The sequence below is a fragment of the Lithobates pipiens genome, unplaced genomic scaffold (genome assembly GCF_037356315.1).
Source record: "Lithobates pipiens isolate NorthernLeopardFrog02 unplaced genomic scaffold, aLitPip1_a1.2 Scaffold_37, whole genome shotgun sequence".
NCBI classification, from domain to species: Eukaryota; Metazoa; Chordata; class Amphibia; order Anura; family Ranidae; genus Lithobates; species Lithobates pipiens.
In genome coordinates, this window is record NW_027507825.1 from 6,145,126 (window position 1) to 6,167,163 (window position 22,038).

General features: G+C 33.9%; 1 protein-coding gene across 1 annotated transcript in view; it reads left to right on the forward strand.

Annotated features, from left to right (window-relative positions):
• Window positions 1-5,446, forward strand: part of GSC (goosecoid homeobox) — a 6,348-nt gene extending 902 nt beyond the window's left edge. Inside the window, exons 2-3 of the mRNA XM_077466637.1 lie at window positions 2,317-2,576; window positions 5,060-5,446. Coding sequence (XP_077322763.1) covers window positions 2,317-2,576; window positions 5,060-5,212 — 413 coding nt within the window. The 3' untranslated portion in view covers window positions 5,213-5,446. The remainder of the gene's footprint in view (window positions 1-2,316; window positions 2,577-5,059) is intronic.
• Window positions 5,447-22,038: the final 16,592 nt, after the last annotated feature.

A 22,038-nucleotide genomic window follows, 5' to 3' on the forward strand; every position in this document is an offset into this window, starting at 1 on the left:
CAGTATATTGTTATGATCACCTAACATCAATGCATTGCTATATGATCAATTAACATCAATACATTGCTATATGATCACCTAACATCAATACATTGCTATATGATCAACTAACATCAATACATCGTTATGTGTTCTCTTAATATCAGTACATTGTTATATGATCACTTAATATCAGTACATTGTTATATGATCACCTAATATCAATACATTGTTATATGATCACCTAATATCAATACATTGTTATATGATCACCTAATATCAATACATTGTTATATGATCACCTAATATCAATACATTGTTATATGATCACCTAATATCAATATATTGCTATATGATCACCTAACATCAATACATCGTTATGTGATCACTTAATATCAGTACGTTGTTATATGATCACCTAATATCAATACACCTAATATCAATACATTGTTATATGATCACCTAATATCAATACATTGTTATACGATCACCTAAAATCGATCTTATGGGTAAATATATAGAAAGTATGACCCATAGGGTTATGTTAAATCCAACAATTTTAATATCTATCTATCACCTATCTATCGTTGTATCTATATTTATTCATTTTTATCTATTTATCTATAATTCATTATTCGTCTTTAGCATTTTTTTTTAATTCGTTCTTCTTTTCTTCCTTCCTTCCTTCTTTTCTTTCTTTCTTACTCTTTATTTTATTTCTCTTTCTATATACACAGTATTATATATCTACTCCTTTTTTGCATATGTCCATATTCTTTCTTTCTTTCTTTCTTTCTTTCTTTCTTTCTTTCTTTCTTTCTTTCTTTCTTTCTTTCTTTCTTTCTTTCTTTCTTTCCATATTCGGTCTATTTATCTATCCCTATCCACATCTTCATCTTATCAAAGTTAAAAAGTTTGTAACAGAATATACATGAAAGAAAAGAAAGAGAAGAGGCAGAAGAGAGGGAAAGAAAGAATAAACGAATATCGACATATACTGTACATAAACTGAATAAATAGAAAGAGGAAGGTAGATAGATGATAAATTAATAAAAATAAATAGATAGGATATAATGTTTGAGATTGTTATATTTAATAAAGAGATGGATTCCAGATAGATGGGACTGTATATACACTAAAATCACATCTGTATACATCCGCTGTTAAATGCAGTTTAATATCCCAAAACTGATATTTTAAAATACATCAAGTAATTGTTCTTTATATTTGTATTACATACTTTTGTATTTATTAACTTGCACGAAACTCCCTTGCAGTACATTTTAGTACATAAAAGTATATCAGTACACCGTGGATCATTATATTTTATGTGATTATTGTATTATTATAATACATTTTTATAGTTAGTTATTTTCTGTGCTCACTGCACTCTCCATATAATCAGAATTCACAATACAGTTTTTTATTTTGCCGTTTGATATTCTGTTACATATTCTTCTTCATATTTATCAAATCATTTGTGTTTATAACAAATAATAAATAAATCTTAAGTCCCCTCCATTGTCGGGCTCTATGCAGTTTGTGTCGGGAGAGGTGTGAGCCCCCGGGTTTCGTTTTGGGTGAAATATTCGTTATTTTTTTTTTAGGAAGCAAATATTAAGTTATATTTACTTACGGAATACATTTAGGAGAACGTCCCGTAATAATATGTATCTGTCGGATATATAATATAGAAATCAGATCCAAAAGAGTAATTTCTATTTTTATGTATCTATTATTATTTTTTTATATTATTATTATTGTTATTTATATACATTTTCTTATATATACAATTTCGAATTTGGTGCACTGAAGCTATATTTAATTACAAGCTCTAATTATAAAAAAAAAAGCTTAAAAGTATTGGATCAATTTTGATACATATATATTTTGATATTTTAGTATATTACAATAAACTCTGCTTATATTGTCTAAGACAGTGCAAAGTTATAAGGGTGTTCTCAAGAGCTTGCAATCATAAAACTAGTTACAGATCTGTAACTCCCCCCAATGCCATCATTTACAATTTATAAATTATTTAAACATTATATAAACATTTGTAATTTTCGTGTAAGTTATACATCAAGACTTTTTGCAGAGGTCTTCAGTAGATTTTACAGGCTCTTTAGTAGATTTGGGGAGTTTTCTTGCTCTTTGGTGGCCCCGGGGTCTTGTATTATCTTGTTTATGACACCTATGGGATAGTAGGATTAGACAAGTCCTGGGCATGTATTTTAGTATGGGCATGTGCCAGTCACATGACCTGGCCGGGCATTGTGGGTTGTTGACTGGAAATGAAAGAGAAAAAAGTATTTAACTGGCACCTCTGTCTTGCAGGTTATGAGGGGGCAGGCTCTGTGTTGATGCCCCCAGTGCCCCACCAGATGCTGCCATACATGAACGTGGGCACACTGTCCAGAACGGAGCTTCAGCTTCTCAATCAGCTTCACTGCAGGAGGAAGAGGAGGCACAGGACCATCTTCACCGACGAGCAACTGGAAGCTTTGGAGAACCTTTTCCAGGAGACCAAATACCCAGATGTGGGCACCAGGGAGCAGCTGGCAAGGAGGGTCCACCTGAGAGAAGAGAAAGTAGAGGTGAGTTCCTTTAAGTGACATCAGCACTCCTCTTGTTGGTGGGACTTCACTGATCCCTTCTCAGACTCCAGGCAGAAGCTTTTAAAAATACAGACCCCCACCCCCCCCCCTCCCCCCCAGCACTACCCAAACTGGGCACCGATCACACACTTTTACAGCAGCCCCAAGCTTGTTAACCCATGCCATGTCATGCCACATTTTATCTATACCTGATATATTAACTCATGCATTGTTTTTATACCCCCCCCTCTTCTAAATTGACTTCAGCTCTCATTAACCCATACTTAGCCAATCACCTTTTATTAATTGATAAATTGCAAAGCATAACTGTCTGCTTAGATGAACAGACCCATTTATGAAATTTGCAATGCCAAATTTCGTTTTAATCAAAACAGTAGGGATTTGCTTTGCTAGACTGTTCACTTAGCATAGAGAACATTCACTTTGTAAAGTTCACTGAGCTTAGTCAGCAAGTTGACATTGTGTTTATTTAAATCACAAAATTATTTGCAAGGGGAAAAAAATATCCTTTGCTAAGTGAACAGTTTGTACTTTAGTAAATAGACCCCATTCACTTACAAAACTGCCTGCCATTCCTTTGCTTGAGCTTTGCATTGCCAATCTGCCCCATCCATCTTCTATCAGCTCACTGCACTGTCTCTTGCAAACATTTGCTTTAATAAATACTTGAAAACATCTTTGCATTTGGCACCAAAAACTCATCAATTTCCATAACTCTTAATAATTCACAAATTGCCTCATGTCTTATTACATAAATAACATTTACCAAATAATATAAATAACAATTAATAGCTTGTACAATGACAATTTTTTTTATGACCCATTGCATTGCTCAGGCATCTTAGCATAATTTTTTCTGAACCTGGGTTAACCCCTTCTCTGCCACATCTCTAACCCAAACTCAATGTGCTGGCATTCATTGTTTTAACCCTTTTGTGGTCAAATATCTCATTAAACTGTGCTCCGTTTTCTGATTGAGACATTTATATATTATATACAGTCTCTCTCTATTTTGCTATACTGCATTATATTTGATTGACTATAAGTACATCATATTACATATGAATATAGAGTTTTACATGATTATTATACATTTTTTATTATAAATAATAGTTTCTGTGTATATATATATATATATATATATATATATATATATATATATATATATATATATATATATATATATAATTTTTTTCCCAAAATATTTTTCTTCATCCATCCATCCTTGTGTGTAAAAAAATATATATACAAGAATATATGCAATAAATAGTAAAATATTATATATATATATATATATATATATATATATATATATATATATATATATATATATATATATATATATATATATATATATATATATATATATATATTCTTGTATATATCATTTTTTATTTTTTACACACAAGGATGGATGAAGAAAAATATTTCAGAAATATATATATGTATATCAACAGAAAGTATTATTTATAATGAGAAAATGTATAATAATCATGTATAACTCTATATTCATAAGTAATATGATGTACTTATAGTCAATAAAATATAATGTGTATATATATATATATATATATATATATATATATATATAATATATCTATCTATATATATATATATATACACACACACATTATAGATATAGATCTATCTATCTATCTATCTATCTATCTATCTATCTATCTATCTATATATATATATATATATATATATATATATATATAATATATATATAATTTAATATATAATATTTTTCTTAATCCATTGTCATGCTGTTATTTTAACAACATGTGTATTATATTGGTGTACAAACGAGATGTATAAAACGATATATAAAATCATATATAATACAAATACAAAATTATAAATATATAATATATTTTTTCATCCATTGTCATGCTGTTATTCTAACAACATGTATATTTTATTGGCATACAAACAAAATGCATACATGCATCTATATATAGAGTGTACAGTGTACAGTCAAAACTTTTTTTTTTTTGAGTTTTAGAACCCCTGTCAAGTTTTTACAGCAATCCTGGGTTTCATTAGGGACATTTACCCTTACCCACTGTGACAACTGTTTCAGCAGAGACCGAAGGGGAGGAATAATCAGATTTTGTATAATATTTCTCCTTACTTCTTGTCTGGGACATTTGGGGGAGGGGGGGGGGATTTACTAAAACTGGAACACACAGAATCTGGGGCAGTTGTGTATAGTAACCAATCAACTTCCAATTTCACCTTCTTCAATTAGGCTTTGACAATAAAACCTGGAAGCTGATTGGTTTCTATGCAGAGCTGCACCGGATTTTGCAGATTTTGATTCTTCCTCTTTACTTGACCAAAATGTCTTCCTTGACATTCGGTGTAACACACAGACATCAATATATTGCTTCCATTAGACATTGAAACATGCTAGCATTTGTAAAAATTTTTGCTAACATGCACATTTTCTGACGCAGGTCTGGTTCAAGAACCGCAGGGCCAAGTGGCGTAGACAAAAGCGCTCTTCCTCCGAGGAGTCCGAAAATGGACCAAAATGGAATAAAGGATCCAAACCCTCTACAGACAAGGCAGAGGAACAGGGCAAAAGTGATCTGGACTCAGACAGTTGACCCCCTGGCGGCATTGGGGCGAAGGTCCTTGGACTTGGCGCAGGAGGAAGCGCCCTTGCACACTTTCTTTTTTTGGTGGGATCTGTACATAGAGTTGTATATTTTCCTGTAAATATTACATGTGTGTTGCAGACATATTGCACAGCTATACACTGTACTGAATGTGCTATTTATACCTTAAGTTAAAGGAATCACAACAATAAAACGATGGTGACTTCACCATTTTCTCTGTAAGCCTCTGTCTTTCAGTCTTTTGTACAAGGACAGAAAAGGTTTAGGAAGGTAAGTGCTTTCTGCATGGTGCATGTGTTGATGGGGTGTTTCGGGACCCCCTGGGGGTGGGGTAGAGTGTTTGTGAGAAAGGGGGGAATTAGGATTTGCTGGGTATAGCTTGTAAAAGGGAGCTGGTTTTCCATTGGTTCTGGTTCCTAGAACTTGTGCTCACTTTAAAAAAATCCATTCTGCTAATTAGAAATCTTATCTTAAAATCTTTGATGCCAATGGTTGTAACAATACTGTTCTCTTAATAGTTGCATATCCAAAAAATATCAGGATCTCTTAGGATATTTCAAGTAAAGACAAGTTTCCCAGTCCAGTGTGCAAAACCAGCCCCCAAAATCTCAAATTCCCTGTGCCAGCTAGCCCCTAGCTGCACAGAACTACTAGTCCCAGCGTGCCCTTTAAAGACACAGTGGGGTGGTGCTCAGGTCTTTGGCAATGCTAACATCTATTGCTACCTGCAAATTACTCGGCAGCTGCCTTAACAAAAAAAAATTTTTTTTTTAAAGAGCTTGGTTTCTTTTCTCCACATTTGTGGAACTACAAATACTTACTTGCCCTTAAAGATGTAAACTGAGAGGAATGCTGGGATATGAAATCTCAAGTGCATTTAGAGTTACCTTATGAAATGTTGACACTTTTTTATTTTATTTTTTTTTGGTTTTTGCAATCTGATATATATATATATATATATATATATATATATATATATATATATATATATATATATATATCTATATATATATATATATATATATATATATCTATATATATATATATATATATATCTATATATATATATATATATATATATATATATATATATATCTATATATATATATATATATATATATATATATATATATATATATATATATATATATAGATATATATATATATATATATATATATATATATACTGTACAATGTAGAGGGGAGAGGGGGAAAGTGGGAAAGTACAATTAAAATTAAATACAGCTCAATACAGAAGGATACACGTTATCTATATATAATCTTTCTCTCGCCCTCTCTCTGTCTCTAAATATATATAAATATATATATATATATATATATATATATATATATATATATATATATATATATATATATATATGTATATGTGTGTGTTAAATGAATTAGAATGTCAGGCTGCAGATTTATAAAATGAAACCGTTTCAAACCGGGCCTCTCTTAATTTCTCACATTTAGCCATTTTGGTTGTGCAACTTTTGTATAAATAACTAATCTTATTGAAGTTGTCAGATATTTATTTTTATTCTGCAAGAAGTGCAGGTTCAATACATTCCTTAAGGTCTTGATGTGGCAGACCTGTCAATCATGTGGCGGTGCCAATTATCGATCTCCCACCCAAAGTGTGCCAGAAATGCTTGGGCGTCATTAACTTTCCTGAACTTAGGTTGGGGGCATATTTGGGAATATATATATATATATATATATATATATATATATATATATATATATATATATATATATATATATAAAACATAATATAATAATAATACATAATAATATAATATAATAAGAATAAATAATAATAACAATATACATCATATAATAATAATAATAATAATAATAATAATAAAAATAATAACATTAATAATAATAACAACAATATAATAATATTATAATATATATTTATATAATAATAATAGTGTATAATATACTATAATTATTTACAATTCTTCTTGCTGGGAAATCAGCGGTAAAAACAAACATTTTTGGCCAGCTGCATACATTTTATGGTCTGACTTTTTGGACAGATTAGGGACCTCTCGGCACCGCTTGGGCATTGTAGAGAACTTTATACTATGGCTTTAACACATTTATTATATAAATGTGATTACTTTCAGTATAGTAATCCCCTCTTTAACAATAACAGAGAATAAGCTATGAAATGATGTACCTGCTGAGGAATTAATAACAAAAAATCAAGGCTGGATTCTAATAATAAAATAGACTGTGTGTATTTTTTTTTTTTTTTTTTTTTAGTAATGGTTCCTACTTTGCTATGAATTGGGTGTCCTGAGCCTGGACCTTTGGATTTTGCTTTGCTTTTTTTGTGTACAGACACTGCTACAATTTGTGAAAGTTGTGTTTGCAAATATATATATATATATATATATATATATATATATATATATATATATATATATATATATATATATATATATATATATATATATATATATATATATATATATATTTGGCTAACTATGCAGTTATACATGAATATATGTGATATATTCGGCTAAGAAGTACATCCTGGGTCTTGTATTGCTGAAACCGCTATTGGGCAACTCCAGCTTGCTTTTGTTAGTCTCAGGGCCCAGAGCGATGAGTATTTGGTAAAGCTTGTAGTTTGCCAAACTAAGATTCTCAGCTAAGATCTAAATTGTATGAACTGGTTGGGTGTTTCATTTTGGGCACACAGTTTGGGTTGATTCGCTGAATATTGAAAATGAACAAAGCACCATGTTATTTACTAAGCTCAGTGGACACGCACTCCACACAGGGGACCGTTTCTGCTCCTTTATTTAATGAACCCAGCTGAGCTTAAGGTTAAATCTATGAGCTCTTTTTTTATTTTTTATTAACGCTGACCATGCATTATTTCCTTATTCAACTTCCTTTAGATTTACCTTCAACTATGTAGTGCATGGGCCTGACTGATTGCATACGAATTGAAAGTGTTTAGGTTTGACCTCATATTATAGGGTTTTGGTAAATCTACAGGAAAATTGTACAAGGAGATTGTATAATGTATTCCCAGCCTAATGTTGAGTTCACTTTGTGAGTGCATGCTCTCATAGGTGAATGATCATCCTCAGCAGAGCAGCAATATATACAGGCATACCCCACTTTTAAGTACACTATGGGGTTTATTTACTAAAGCTGGAAAGTGCAAAATCAGGCTCCCTTCTGAATAGAAACCAATGAGCTTCCAGGTTTTATTACCAAAGCTTAATTGAACAAGCTGGAGTTAGAAGCTCATTGGTTTCTATACAGAAGTGAGCCTGATTTTGCACTTTCCAGCTAAATAAACCCTATTGTGTACTTAAAATACTTAAAAAGTGGGGTATGCCTGTAACCAATAAGTGAAGAATACTAAAGGCAGACCAGTATCATAATATAGGTGTAACGCTGAAGGCGATTGTATAATATTAGATAAGTAAAAAACATTTTTAAAAAATGAGCAGTTACTCTTACAAACAGTAAAATACAGTTTTATATATATATATATATATATATATGTATATATGTATATATATATATATATATATATATATATATATATATATATATATATATATATATATAATTAACTGTATTTTACTGTTTGAAAGAGTAAGAGTAATTGCTAACTTTATATATATATATATATATATATATATATATATATATATATATATATATATATATTTTTTTTTATATTTTTTTATTTTAATATTAATAAAATCTCATTGTCTGCAGCTTCAGAGCAAGGTGATAAAATGCATGGACCAGCGCACTTTGGTATCCATTTGACACCATTTAAACCAGATAAAAAGCTTTTCCAAAGCTTATCCAAGAAAATGCCTGCCAGCGGCACTGGGAAATGCAAGTCTAGAAGTGTGAACATGTATTTTGCAGAGGGAGATTGGCCGCGCGCAATCGCTTTGGCAGATCTTCATTCGCAAGTAAGCAAACGGCATATTCCATTATAGATAACATCGGGTGCTCTATTTACTAAATATTTTCATTTTACAAGAGATTTAAAGAAAAAAAACGCATGAATTGGCATAGAAATAAATCAAATTGCATTATTTCACACAGTGCTGCTATAGCATTATGTTTATGTGGTTATATATTTATGTGCAGTGGGTGATTTCTGTGTATACATGTTTATATAACACCTATTTTTTGAGCCTGTGGCTATATGTGGTATGCAGTCTGGGGGGAAACATGTTTTTAATGGGTTTCTATGTTGTGATATATTTTTTGACGTGGGATATTGGGCTGGTATACAGGTTATTCATGGGGTTGTTTTTGTTTTTTTACATTTTAGTGTTTTCTTTTTTGTTTTTTGAGATCTAGATCTATCTATCTATCTATCTATCTATCTATCTATCTATCTATCTATCTATCTATCTATCTATCTATCTATATATATGATATCATTTAGGTCCCTAGAAGTCTTCATGGACTAGTTATTTGCCCTCTTTTTGTATTCATACTATATGATTAAGTGTCACAATAGAGCCTTAGAACTATAACAGAGCTTAATTAAAATGTAATGTTAGATGCCAATATTTATCATTTTGTAATGATATATGTTAAAGCATAAAATGCATATAATACAGAAAAAATTACCCAACAAGCGGTAACCATACAAATCTGTCTTAAAATCCTTGACGCGCCTTCTCTTATGGTGGAAAAGGTTAGTTCAGGCAGTTCGAACCATGGGAATGTGTGCTTGACGTTAGTGAATCTACATTGGTTCTAGCTAGGCTTTAGAAGGTATTAATTTTTCCATAATTCAGGATCCACCAAAGATCCACCACCTGGCCAACAAGCCTTCAGCTTTAGTAAATTAGGCCCTACATTTGTTAAATGCACATTGGTCATTTTAAAAGGGAACAAAAAAAAACAAATAATAAAAAAAAAAACAGTCCTACTAAGAGATAATCTTACCTTGAGGAAACAAATGCTTTTGTGAATTAGAGAAACAATGTATCAACCAACAGGGTTGGCCAACCTCCATCTATTGGAAAAGATGTGCTAGCACGCCCCAAACAATGAATATCTAGAGTCAGGTTTTCTAAGCATTTCTTTATTTTAACTTTACATGTATTTTTGTTGATTTTTAAAACTTTTTTTTTTAAGCTGATCGCTTTTAAGGGATGTCCTTTAAATGCAGGTTTACTGAAGCTAAGCTTAGTCAGAATATCCAGTCTAATTGTATTGCTATTTGCAAACTCATATTATTATCCTCTTAACCAGCTATTATTATTACTATTATTTTTCAAACCTGCTGGTTTGTTTCTCTTTTTTGCACATTTTCATGGCTTCCGGAATCGCAACCTATAATAAGTAGAACCGATAATATACATATAAACCAATATCAGCGCTGGTCTTCCCCTATTTTATTGTTTACTTTTAAGTATTATTAAATAGAGCCTTACAACTATAACAGAGTTTAATTAAAATGTAATGTTAGATGCCTATATTTGTAATTTTGTAATGATGTATGTCGAAGCATAAAATGCATATAATACAGAAAAAAATGACCCAGCAAGCGGTAACCATAAAAATCAGTCCTTAAAATCCCTTTAAGTATTATGATTACAATTTTTTTTAATTATTATTATTATTTATTTATGTATTTATTTTTTATTTAATTCTTTAAAGCAGGTCTCGAAGCCTTAAAAAACGAACTCCTGCCAAAGAATACAGTTATTTAGGAATGATTTTGCTAAGCTTGTCCGCATACTGTCTACTAGCAGCTATGTTCATTATCAACATACAACTCATTTTAACGTAAATTTCATTTATAAAATTGCTTTCACATTTTAAATATCCAAATGTATAAAAAAAAATTTTTTTTGTTTATTCTGAGCCTAAATTGATCTTTAAAATAAGTACAAACACGGATAACAATAACTTTATTAAATCACCCCTTTCCCCCAGCAACTTAGTGAAACCATTATTCTATAAAAAAAATAACAAAAAAACGATTTGCTATATAGTGTAACAATATAGCAACAAGCGAAAAAAATAAATAAAATAAACTATTCTAAGCTCAGTGTTGGTACAGCTGAGTACAAATAATCCTGGAGGATATGTACTGAAGTAGACAAGGCCAAATATTCTTGTTTTTTTAAGAATTTGGGTCAAGATGAGCTCATTTTTTTTAGTTTCTTTTCTATGGTCCCTAATGAGTCAGATCAGGCTTTACTAGTTCTCTATTAAAAGTTGAGGTTCATGTAAATGCTACAGGATTCTGTCAAACAGCCAACATGTTCTATTTTTTTTTTTTTTTTTATCTTTCCCCTTAATATGATTGGTTGATTAAAGGGGATATTGGTTCACTGGACTGATAAACCTTAAATCACCCCAGCATTTAACATATCCCCTAATGTAATAAGGCTTTAGAATCAAATGCAGACTGACAAAAAAAAAAAAAAAATCTCCGGAATTCATAGCTGATGTATCACAAAGTAAAAGAAAATGCAATATATATATATATAAAAGTCAAACTTCAACCATGTATCCTTCAGGAAAACTGGTCAGAAGCAGAAGCCGTTGCTAAAAGTTATGTATTGCACATAGATTAGCAAGTATTATTTTTCAAGTAATATAAAAAAATTTTTTTATTTTTTTTTTGCAAATTGCAGGACTTTAACTGGAGATTATCTGCCAGTGATTAGCATTGTGAAGGCCTCAGCAGTCAGACATGCACATGTGTTGATGTTATGCAGAATTGAACTTTTTGTGAGCATTGAGGCAAATGTTTTGACTTTGCTGTCTACAAATGTTTTACTACGCGCACGTAACGCTGTAAGCGTGTTGTAGCTAAAAGGAATAGAGGAGCCGAAAGCATGGGCTTGCGTTTTCAAAAAGTCAGTATTTTTTTTATTTTTTTTTTAAGTTGTGTCCCTAGATTTAAGGCAGATATGTCGCCTGCAAATAAGAGTGCGGCGACATTCCACAGTTCACTAATTAGGTGAAGTAACATATTTTGTCAATGTCTTCATAAATGTTGCAACGTGTTCAGAAATGAATTAATTCCTGCTGAATAGTCCTCTGCGGTATCCAGGTACAGAGCAAGGTTGAGAGGTCATACTAGTAGGATATTGTCTGAAAACGTATTGCGGGGATTTCATATAAAAGCGCTCAAACTTTTATTTCCCTCTACTGATTACTCGGCAAATGGTCATTTGTATTCAAAATCTACTATAGATTTATTCATGTATTTTTAGCATTAATTGCATAGAGAAGGCCGTTTTGTGTTTAAAACTGCTTCATTTTTTTTGTTTGTTTATTTATTTTATTTATATTTTTTAAATTTTTTTTTTTTAGCCTATGCATTTTTTTAAATTAACTATATTTTTATTCCTTCAATTTTATTCCTTAAATTTATTTTTAACTAAAAATATGTTGTTGCATGCAAAGCGATCAAAAGATTGAACATTCAACATTGAACTGCTTTACAGGCCAGTAGGCCTCAAAGGGACAAAAAGCCATAAAAAACACAATTTAATGTGTTAAATTTTGCAGATGAAAGCATTAAAACGTAAAAAAAAAAAATTTTTCAAACATGGATTTAAAAAAGGCATACATGAATTCTGCATATGATGTTGCAAATTCCTTTTAATGTCCCATGCGTAGATTTTGCTGTGCTCAAATTGGTGAATACACTTTAAAGGAAACATTGTAATTATTTTGTTGTTGTTAGCTCTTTGCCATTTTCCTTTTGGAAATGAAAGAATATGAGCTTTGCTTTCAAAGAGCAATTTTAGATTATTGCCTTCTTCATTTTTTGGCTGTTGGAGGAAGTAGTTTAAGGTTTTGATAAACCAAAGAGTCTGATTAACCTAATTTGCATTGGAACATCCCTCCTCAAATGACATTTTACTAGAGGCAAATAGGCTGTTCACTTTTGTAAGAGAATTTTAATTTTGCAAGGGAATTTTCCTATTTTCCAGGAATTTTCCAGGAGTTTACATTTTTGATAAACCAAGCTTTGCTTTCAAAAAGCAATTTTTATAACATTTCTTTCTTCTTTTTTGGCTGTTGAAGGAAGTAGTTTAAGTTTTTTGATAAACCAAAGAGTCTGATTGACCCAATTTGTATCGGGACATTTCCCTCCCTTTAAATAACTTTTACAAAAGGCAAATAGGCTGTCCGCTTTGGAAGAGAATTTTAATTTTGCAAGGGTTTTTTCCAATTTTCCAGGAACTTTCCAGGAGTTTACGTTTTTGATAAACCCAAGCTTTGCTTTCAGAGAACAATTTTAGAACATTTCTTTCTTGGCTGTTGAAGGAAGTAGTTTAGGTTTTTTGATAAACCAAAGAGTCTGATTGACCCAATTTGTATCGGGACATTTCCCTCCCTTTAAATAACTTTTACAAAAGGCAAATAGGCTGTCCGCTTTGGAAGAGAATTTTAATTTTGCAAGGGTTTTTTCCAATTTTCCAGGAACTTTCCAGGAGTTTACGTTTTTGATAAACCCAAGCTTTGCTTTCAGAGAACAATTTTAGAACATTTCTTTCTTGGCTGTTGAAGGAAGTAGTTTAGGTTTTTTGATAAACCAAAGGGCTTGATTGACCCAATTTGTATCGGGACATTTCCCTCCCTTTAAATAACTTTTACTAAAGGCAAATAGGCTGTCTGCTTTGGAAGAGAAATTTAATTGTGTAAGGGTTTTTTCCAATGTTCCCGGAACTTTCCAGGAGTTTACGTTTTTGATAAACCCAAGCTTTGCTTTCAGAGAACAATTTTAGAACATTTCTTTCTTGGCTGTTGAAGGAAGTAGTTTAAGTTTTTTGATAAGCCAAAGAGCTTGATTGACCCAATTTGCATTAACAAGAAAATTAACGTTTAAAAACAGAATATTAATATTGTAGGGGAATTTTCCCATTTTCCCGGATTTTTCCAGTAGTTTATGTTTTTGATAAACCAAAGAGTCTGATTGACCCAACTTGCATTGGACCATCCAAACCCCCCCCCCCCCCCAATTACTCTTTTCCTAAAGACAAAAAGGCTGTTCGCTTTCAAGAGAGTTTTAATTTTTCCAAGGGAATTCTCCCATTTTCCTGGAATTGTCCAGTAGTTTAAGGTTTTGATAAACCAAAGAGTCTGATTGACACAATTTGCATTGGAACATCCCTCCTCAAAAGACATTTTACTAAAGACAAATAGGCTGTTCACTCGGTAAGAGAATTTTAATTTTGCAAGGGAACTTTCCTATTTTCCAGTTTGAGTTTTCGATAAATCAAGCTTTGCTTTCAAAAAAGCAATTTTTAGAACATTTATTTCTTCTTTTTTGGCTGTTGAAGTAGTTTAAGTTATTGGATAAACCAAAGAGTCTGATTGACACAATTTGTACATTTCGCTCCCTTAAAATAACTTTTACTAAAGTCAAATAGGCTGTTGGCTTTGTAATGGTTTGTGTAGAATTTTAATTTTGGCAAGAGAATTTTAATTTTGCAAGGGAATTTTCCAATGTTCCCGGAAATTTCCAGTAGTTTACGTTTCAGATAAACCAAGCTTTGCTTTCAAAGAACAATTTTAGAACATTTCTTTCTTCTTTTTTTTTGGCTATTGAAGTAGTTTAGGTTTTTTGATAAACCAAAGAGTTTGATTGACCCAATTTGCATCAACAAGAGAATTAACATTTAAAAAGAGAATTGTAATTTTGCAAGGAAATTTTCCCATTTTCCAGGAATTTTCCAATAGTTTATGTTTTTGTTAAAACAAAGAGTCTGATTGACCCAACTTGCATTGGACCAACCCCCCAAATTAAACTTTCTTAAAGACAAAAAGGCTGTTCACTTTGAAGAGAATTTTATTTTTACCAAGGGAATTTTCCCATTTACCTGGAATTTTCCAGTAGTTTAAGTTTTTGATAAACTAAGCTTTGCTTTCAAATAGCAATTTTTAAAACATTTCCTTCTTCTTTTTTGGCTGTTGATTGACCCAATTTGCATTAACAAGATAATTAATGTTTAAAAAGAGAATTTTAATTTTGTAAGGGAATTTTCCCATTTTCATGGATTTTTTCAGTAGTTTATGTTTTTAATAAACTAAAGAGTCTGATTGACCCAATTTGCATTGGAACATCCCCCCTCAAATAACATTTTACCAAATGCAAATATGCTGTTCACTTTTGCAAGAGAAGTTTAATTTTGCAAGGGAATTTTCTCAGAGTTTTCCAGTAGCTTAAGTTTTTTTTATACAACCAACGAGTCTGATTGACTCAATTTGTATTGGAACATTTCCCTCCCCTCAATGGCTTTTACTAAAGGCACATAGGCTGTTCACTTTGCAAGGGAAGTTTAATTTTGCAGTAGGTAGTTTTGCAATTTTCCCAGAATTTTCTGGTAGTTTAAGTTTTTGATATACCGAAGAATCTGATTGACTCAATTTGCATTGGAGCATTTTCTCTCTCTCAAATAAAATTTTTACTACAGGCAAATAGGCTGTTCACTTTGCAAGAAAATTTTTACTTTGATGTTCGTAGGGCAATGGACAGTGTCAGTAGAGCACTGGACTGTGTCAGTAGAGCAGTGGACGGTGTCAGTAGAGCAGAGGACGGTGTCAGTAGGGCAGTGGATGATGTCAGTGGCGCAGTGGATGGTGTCAGTAGGGCAGAGGACAGTGTCTGGGAAGTGGACGGTGTTAGTAGAGCAGTGGATGGTGTCAGTAGATCAGTGGAAGGTGTCAGTAAAGCAGAAAATTACATCAGTAGAACAGTAGACAATGACAGCAGAGCAGAGAATGGTGTCAGTAGGGTAGTGGACGATGTCAGTAGAGCAGTGGATGATGTCAGTAGAGCAGTGGATGATGTCAGTAGAGCAGTGGAAGGTGTCAGTGGAGCAGTGGACGGTGTCGGTAGGGCAGAGGACAGTGTCAGTATTCATAGTTTCATAGTTAGTTAGGTTGAATAAAGACACCAGTCCATTCAGTTCAACCTGTATTGCAGTGGACAGTATCAGTGGAGCAGTAGACGGTGTCAGTAGGGCAGTGGACGGTGTCAGTAGGGCAGTGGACGGTGTCAGTAGATCAGTGGACGGTGTCAGTAGGGCAGTGGACGGTGTCAGTATTGCAGTGGATGGTGTCAGTAGGGCAGTGGACAGTGTCAGTATTGCAGTGGATGGTATCAGTAGAGCAGTGGACAGTGTCAGTATTGCAGTGGACGGTGTCAGTAGAGCAGTGGACAGTGTCAGTAGGGCAGTGGACAATGTCAGTAGAGCAGTGGATGTTGTCAGTAGAGCAGTGGATGGTGTCAGTAGGGCAGTGGACGGTGTCAGTAGGGCAGTGGACGGTGTCGGTGGAGCAGTGGATGGTGTCGGTAGGGCAGAGGACAGTGTCAGTATTGCAGTGGACTGTATCAGTAGAGCAGTGGACGGTATCAGTAGAGCAGTGGACGGTGTCAGTATTGCAGTGGACGGTGTAAGTATTGCAGTGGACGGTGTCAGTAGAGCAGTGGACGGTGTCAGAAGGGCAGTGGACAGTGTCAGTATTGCAGTGGATGGTGTCAGTATTGCAGTGGACAGTATCAGTAGAGCAGTGGACAGTGTCAGTATTGCAGTGGACGGTGTCAGTAGAGCAGTGGACGGTGTCAGTAGGACAGTGGACGGTGTCAGTAGGGCAATGGACAATGTCAGTAGAGCAGTGGATGGTGTCAGTAGGGCAGTGGACGGTGTCAGTAGGGCAGTGGATGCTGTCAGTATAGCAGTGGATGGTGTCAGCAGGGCAGTGCCAGTATTGCAGTGGACAGTGTCAGTATTGCAGTGGACAGTGTCAGGAGGGCAGTGGATGGTGTCAGGAGGGCAGAGGACGGTGTCAGGAGTGCAGTGAAGGGTGTCGGTAGAGCAGTAGATGGTGTCGGTAGAGCAGAGGACAGTGTCAGGATTGCAGTGGATGGTATCAGTAGAGCAGTGGACGGTGTCAGTAGGGCAGTGGATGGTGTCAGTAGGGCAGTGGACGGTGTCAGTATTGCAGTGGACAGTGTCAGTAGAGCCGTGGATGGTGTCCGTAGGGCATTGGATGGTGTCCGTAGGGCAGTGGACGGTGTCAGTAGAACAGTGGATGGTGTCAGTAGAGCAGTGGATGGTGTCAGCAGGACAGTGGACTGTGTCAGTAGGGCAGTGGACGCTGTCAGTAGAGTAGTGGATAGTGTCAGCAGGGCAGTGCCAGTATTGCAGTGGACAGTGTCAGTATAGCAGTGGACGGTGTCAGCAGGGCAGAGGACGGTGTCAGGAGGGCAGTGGACAGTGTCAGGAGGGCAGTGGACGGTGTCAGGAGGGCAGTGGATGGTGTCAGTAGAGCAGTGGATGGTGTCAGTGGGGCCGTGGACAGTGGTAGAAGGGCAGTGGACAGTGTCAGTAGGGCAGTGGACGGTGTCAGTATTGCAGTGGATGATGTCATTATACCAGTGGATGGTGTCAGTAGGGCAGAGGACAGTGTCAGTAGAGCAGAGGACAGTGAAAGTAGAGCAGTGGACGGTGTCAGTAGAGCAGTGGATGGTGTCAGTATAGCAGTGGATGGTGTCAGTAGAGCAGAGGACAGTGAAAGTAGAGCAGTGGATAGTGTCAGTAGAGCAGAGGACAGTGTCAGTAGAGCAGAGGACGGTGTCAGTAGAGCAGTGGAGGGTGTCAGTAGAGCAGTGGATGGTGTCAGTAGGGCAGAGGACATTGTCAGTAGAGCAGTGAATGGTGTCAGTAGAGCAGAGGACAGTGTCAGTAGAGCAGAAGACTCGTGTCAGTAGAGCAGTGGATGGTAGGTGGGGCAGTGGACGGTGTAAGTAGAGCAGTGGATGGTAGAGCAGTGGATGGTGTCAGTAGAGCAGTAGACGGTGTCAGTAGGGCAGTGGACAGTGTCTGTAGAGCAGTGGATGGTGCCAGTAGAGCAGTGGATGATGTCAGTCAGGCAGAGGACGGTGTCAGTAGAGCAGTGGATGATGTCAGTTGCGCAGTGGACAATGTCAGTAGGGCAGTGGACGGTGTCAGTAGAGCAGAGGACAGTGTCAGTAGAGAAGTGGACGGTGTCAGTAGAGCAGTGGAAGGTGTTAGTAGGGATGAGATTGGCGTCAATCAGTTTTGTTTTTATTATTTTATGTTGGTACTATTTTTTTCAATATATATTTTTTAATTATTATTTACAATTTTTTTTGAGGGGGCTTTGGTGAAATACCAAAGAAAGGGACTGATGACAGAGATTCTCCTGCCCCCTTCCCTTCTCTGTAGCCTCAGCTGGGGTGGGGGTGTTCAGCCAAGGGGAATCTGCATCATACAGGGTGATTAGGGTGTGCCCAGGCACACCCAGCAAACCCTGTGTGCACACCTGTCATAATTATATTGTATTCTGGTAACCATATGGGGTTTATACCAGTAATTGTTCAAATAAACTTTGACTAAAAGAAAAAAAAAAACCTGGAAGCTGATTGCTTTGCACCAGATTTTGCACTCGTTTTTGTAAATCAAGTCTAGTTGAATACTGTCCAACTAAGGAGGACGACCCTGATGTACAATTTCACCGCAGAACCAACAGTGTTGTCAGCCTACATCTACTGGCAGGATCAACAAGTAATTAAAATATGTTATGGGGAGGATTTAGGAAAACAAAAACTCTTGTGTTAAAATTAGCGATGGGCTGCATTGATGGCGTCCTTTTTTTTACTTTAACCCTTTACATGTCATAGCATTTTTTATTTTTTATCCAGTCAAGGGTTACTTTTAATCTTTTGTAAACACCACGGGTGGTATTAAAAGGAGGGATATCCTAAAGTGTGCAAATTTAAAATGTGTTGAATCAATTGAACAGACATTTTTTTGAGAAAATTGGAATACTTAAATTTTCTTTTGAATATTTTCATATTTGAATGGCAAGTTAATAAATGATCCATGTGCTCTTAATTGTAGAATAAATTACTCATTACATTTAATAAAATGAGAATTTATAGAAAAAAAATAAAACAATTATGCTATTGCAGAAAAGATCCAAAACTTACATTTTTTGAGAATTGGGTGCCTCCACTTTTCCTTCATTGTAATTACATAAAAAAAAAAAAAAAAAAAAAAAAAAAATATATATATATATATATATATATATATATATATATATATATATATATATATATATATATATCTTATAAAAGCATTTTCTAGGCCGCTCACGGCAGGGCCGGAGACTTCATAAACACGATTTGGAATTATTGTATAAAAAAAAAAAAAAGAAAAAAAGCTGAATGTATTAAAATTATGACTTATGTGTATCTAGCGTGGATACTTTGAGGGGGAATACAAACAAACAGCACCAAATCCATCAAAGTGACAGCTCTTGGAGCAGTGTTTGTTTTGGTAAACATGGCGTAGTTGCATTACGCCAAGCCTGACATTGAACATACGCCTCTTTGTGTCGCTTTGGCCCCGTGAATGTTTCACTGTGTTTATATTCTCAGGAAACGTATTTTTGGACGGTAAGTTAGTAACTTTTCTTTTTTCTTTTTTTTTTATTTAATCATTTTTAGTATTTTGTATGAAGGTTGTATAAGCGCAAAGTCCCTGATTTTAAACTACTTTAACCATTTTTTGATAAATTGCAAACTGTAGGTCCCTGCATAGCTCCAGACCCCCAGAATTCCATGCTCTGTTGTCGTTAGAGGCCCATCGAATGGTAAAGCCTGTATGTGAAGAAGTATATTTATATAAATCAAGACTTAAATTAAATTAAATTTTTATTTTTTATTTTGTCTTCGATTTATTTATATATCAAGACTCAATTTTTTTTTTTTTTTACTTTTTTCTTTTATAAAGAAGTATATTTATATAATTTAAGACTTAAATGAAATTACATATTCTTTAAAAATTTTGTCTTTGATGGCAAGTGGTAAGACAAAAATTGGCAACTAGTTTCAATATCTGTTATTAAAGAATTTCACAGAAATAAAGCAAATCCAGAATTGATTTAGATCAATTCGCAATTTCCACAATATGGAATACATATAGATTAAAGACAAAATGTTATGCATTATAACTAATCAAATAAAGTGCGAAATACATATAACAGCGATCCTCGCATTGGCAAAAGGCTAGGCAATTATTTTTTTACATTTATTTATATATCAAGACCCAGTATTTTTTTTTCCTTTTTTTTTCTTCTTTTTTCTTTATAAAGAAGTGTATCTATATGAATTAAGACTTAAATTAAATTACATATTTTTTTTTAAATTTTGTCTTTGAAGGCAAGTGGTAAGACAAAAATTGGCAATTATTTTCTGTTTCAATATTTTTTATTAATGAGTTTCACAAAAATAAAGAGATTCCTGCATTGATTTAGAAGAATACCCCATTTCCACAATATGGAATACATATAGAATAAAGAAAAAAAAATGCATGCATTATATCTAATCAAAAAGCGAAAGACATATAACAGCAATCCTCACATTGGCAAAGGACTAGGCAATTATTTTTTTAAATCTTATCTTATCTTTTAATTTATATTTCAATACTCAATATTTTTTTATATTTGTTTTATTTCATAGCATGCGGAAAAATTAAAACATTTTGGGATTTAAGTGCCTCTGTAGATTATTAATCTGGCTTTTTCATTTTATGCTTATTCAGCAAAATTAATGCGCCTAACACTGCACCCTTTTATATAGTTCACATATGGATAGATCCTTTGTAAACGAGGAAAAAAAGAAATATCCTAAGCTCAATAAAAAAAAAAAAAAATGTCTGCTAAGGCTACTGAAACTTACATTGATGGTCATGTTAGAATGAGGTTTACCGCTTGTTCATTAACCCATTATAGGAAGAAATAAATTAGTAGCATTGTGTGCTGGAATAAAAAACAAGTGTTAAATGGACACAAACATTATTTTTTTTTTCACCTTTGGGGATTGTTAAATATGTACAGGGATAGAGACAATTGTAGAAACTCACTCAGGTTGGACTGGATGGACTGGTGTCTTTATTCAACCTTACTAACTATGTAACTATGTTATTATTATATATTATATAGCTTGATAAAACTGAAAAAAATATACATTTTGCATTATTATTATATTTTATATATTCATGAAATCACAACTCTTAATCCCACTTCCAGATATACAAATATACATACTGTATATATATTTATTTATTTTTATTTATTTTTTTGTACTGCAGATGTCCTTTTTTTTTTGGACGATTGTTTCACAGAAGCCCTAAAAAGTTGGGACAAAATTGATGGTCAAAAATCTATAAATATTTTACCACTCCTACAATCCTAATCCTTAATCCTACATGTAGATATAAAAAAGTAATAATAATAATAATAAATAATAATAAAAATAAATAATAATAAAAATAAATAAAATAAAAATGTGCTCCCTATTTTGGTAACAATTTTTTTTGACAATTGTTTTACAGCAGCCCAGAAGCGAGGCTTTTTTCTACAGGGCCAAATGGATGGAGGGCAATGGGTTTGATTTACTAAAACTGGAGAGTGCAAAATCTGGTGCAGCTCTGTGCGGTAGCCAATCAAGTTTCTAACTTCAGCTTGTTCCATTAACCACTTGCCGCATGCCGATCTATGTTGGCATAATGGCAGCGGTGGGCAAATGGGCGTACCTGTACGTCTCCTTTAATTGGCACGGCTAGTCATCGCGTGCGCACCCGCAGCGTACAGAGTGACCGTGCCCGCGGGTCCCGCGGACTCGATGTCCGCTGACGTCCCGTGATCGTGTCACGGAGAGGTAGAACGGGGAGATGCCTATGTAAGCAAGGCATTTCCCGGGTTCTGCCTAGCGATATGTCAGGGAGCTACTGCTCCCT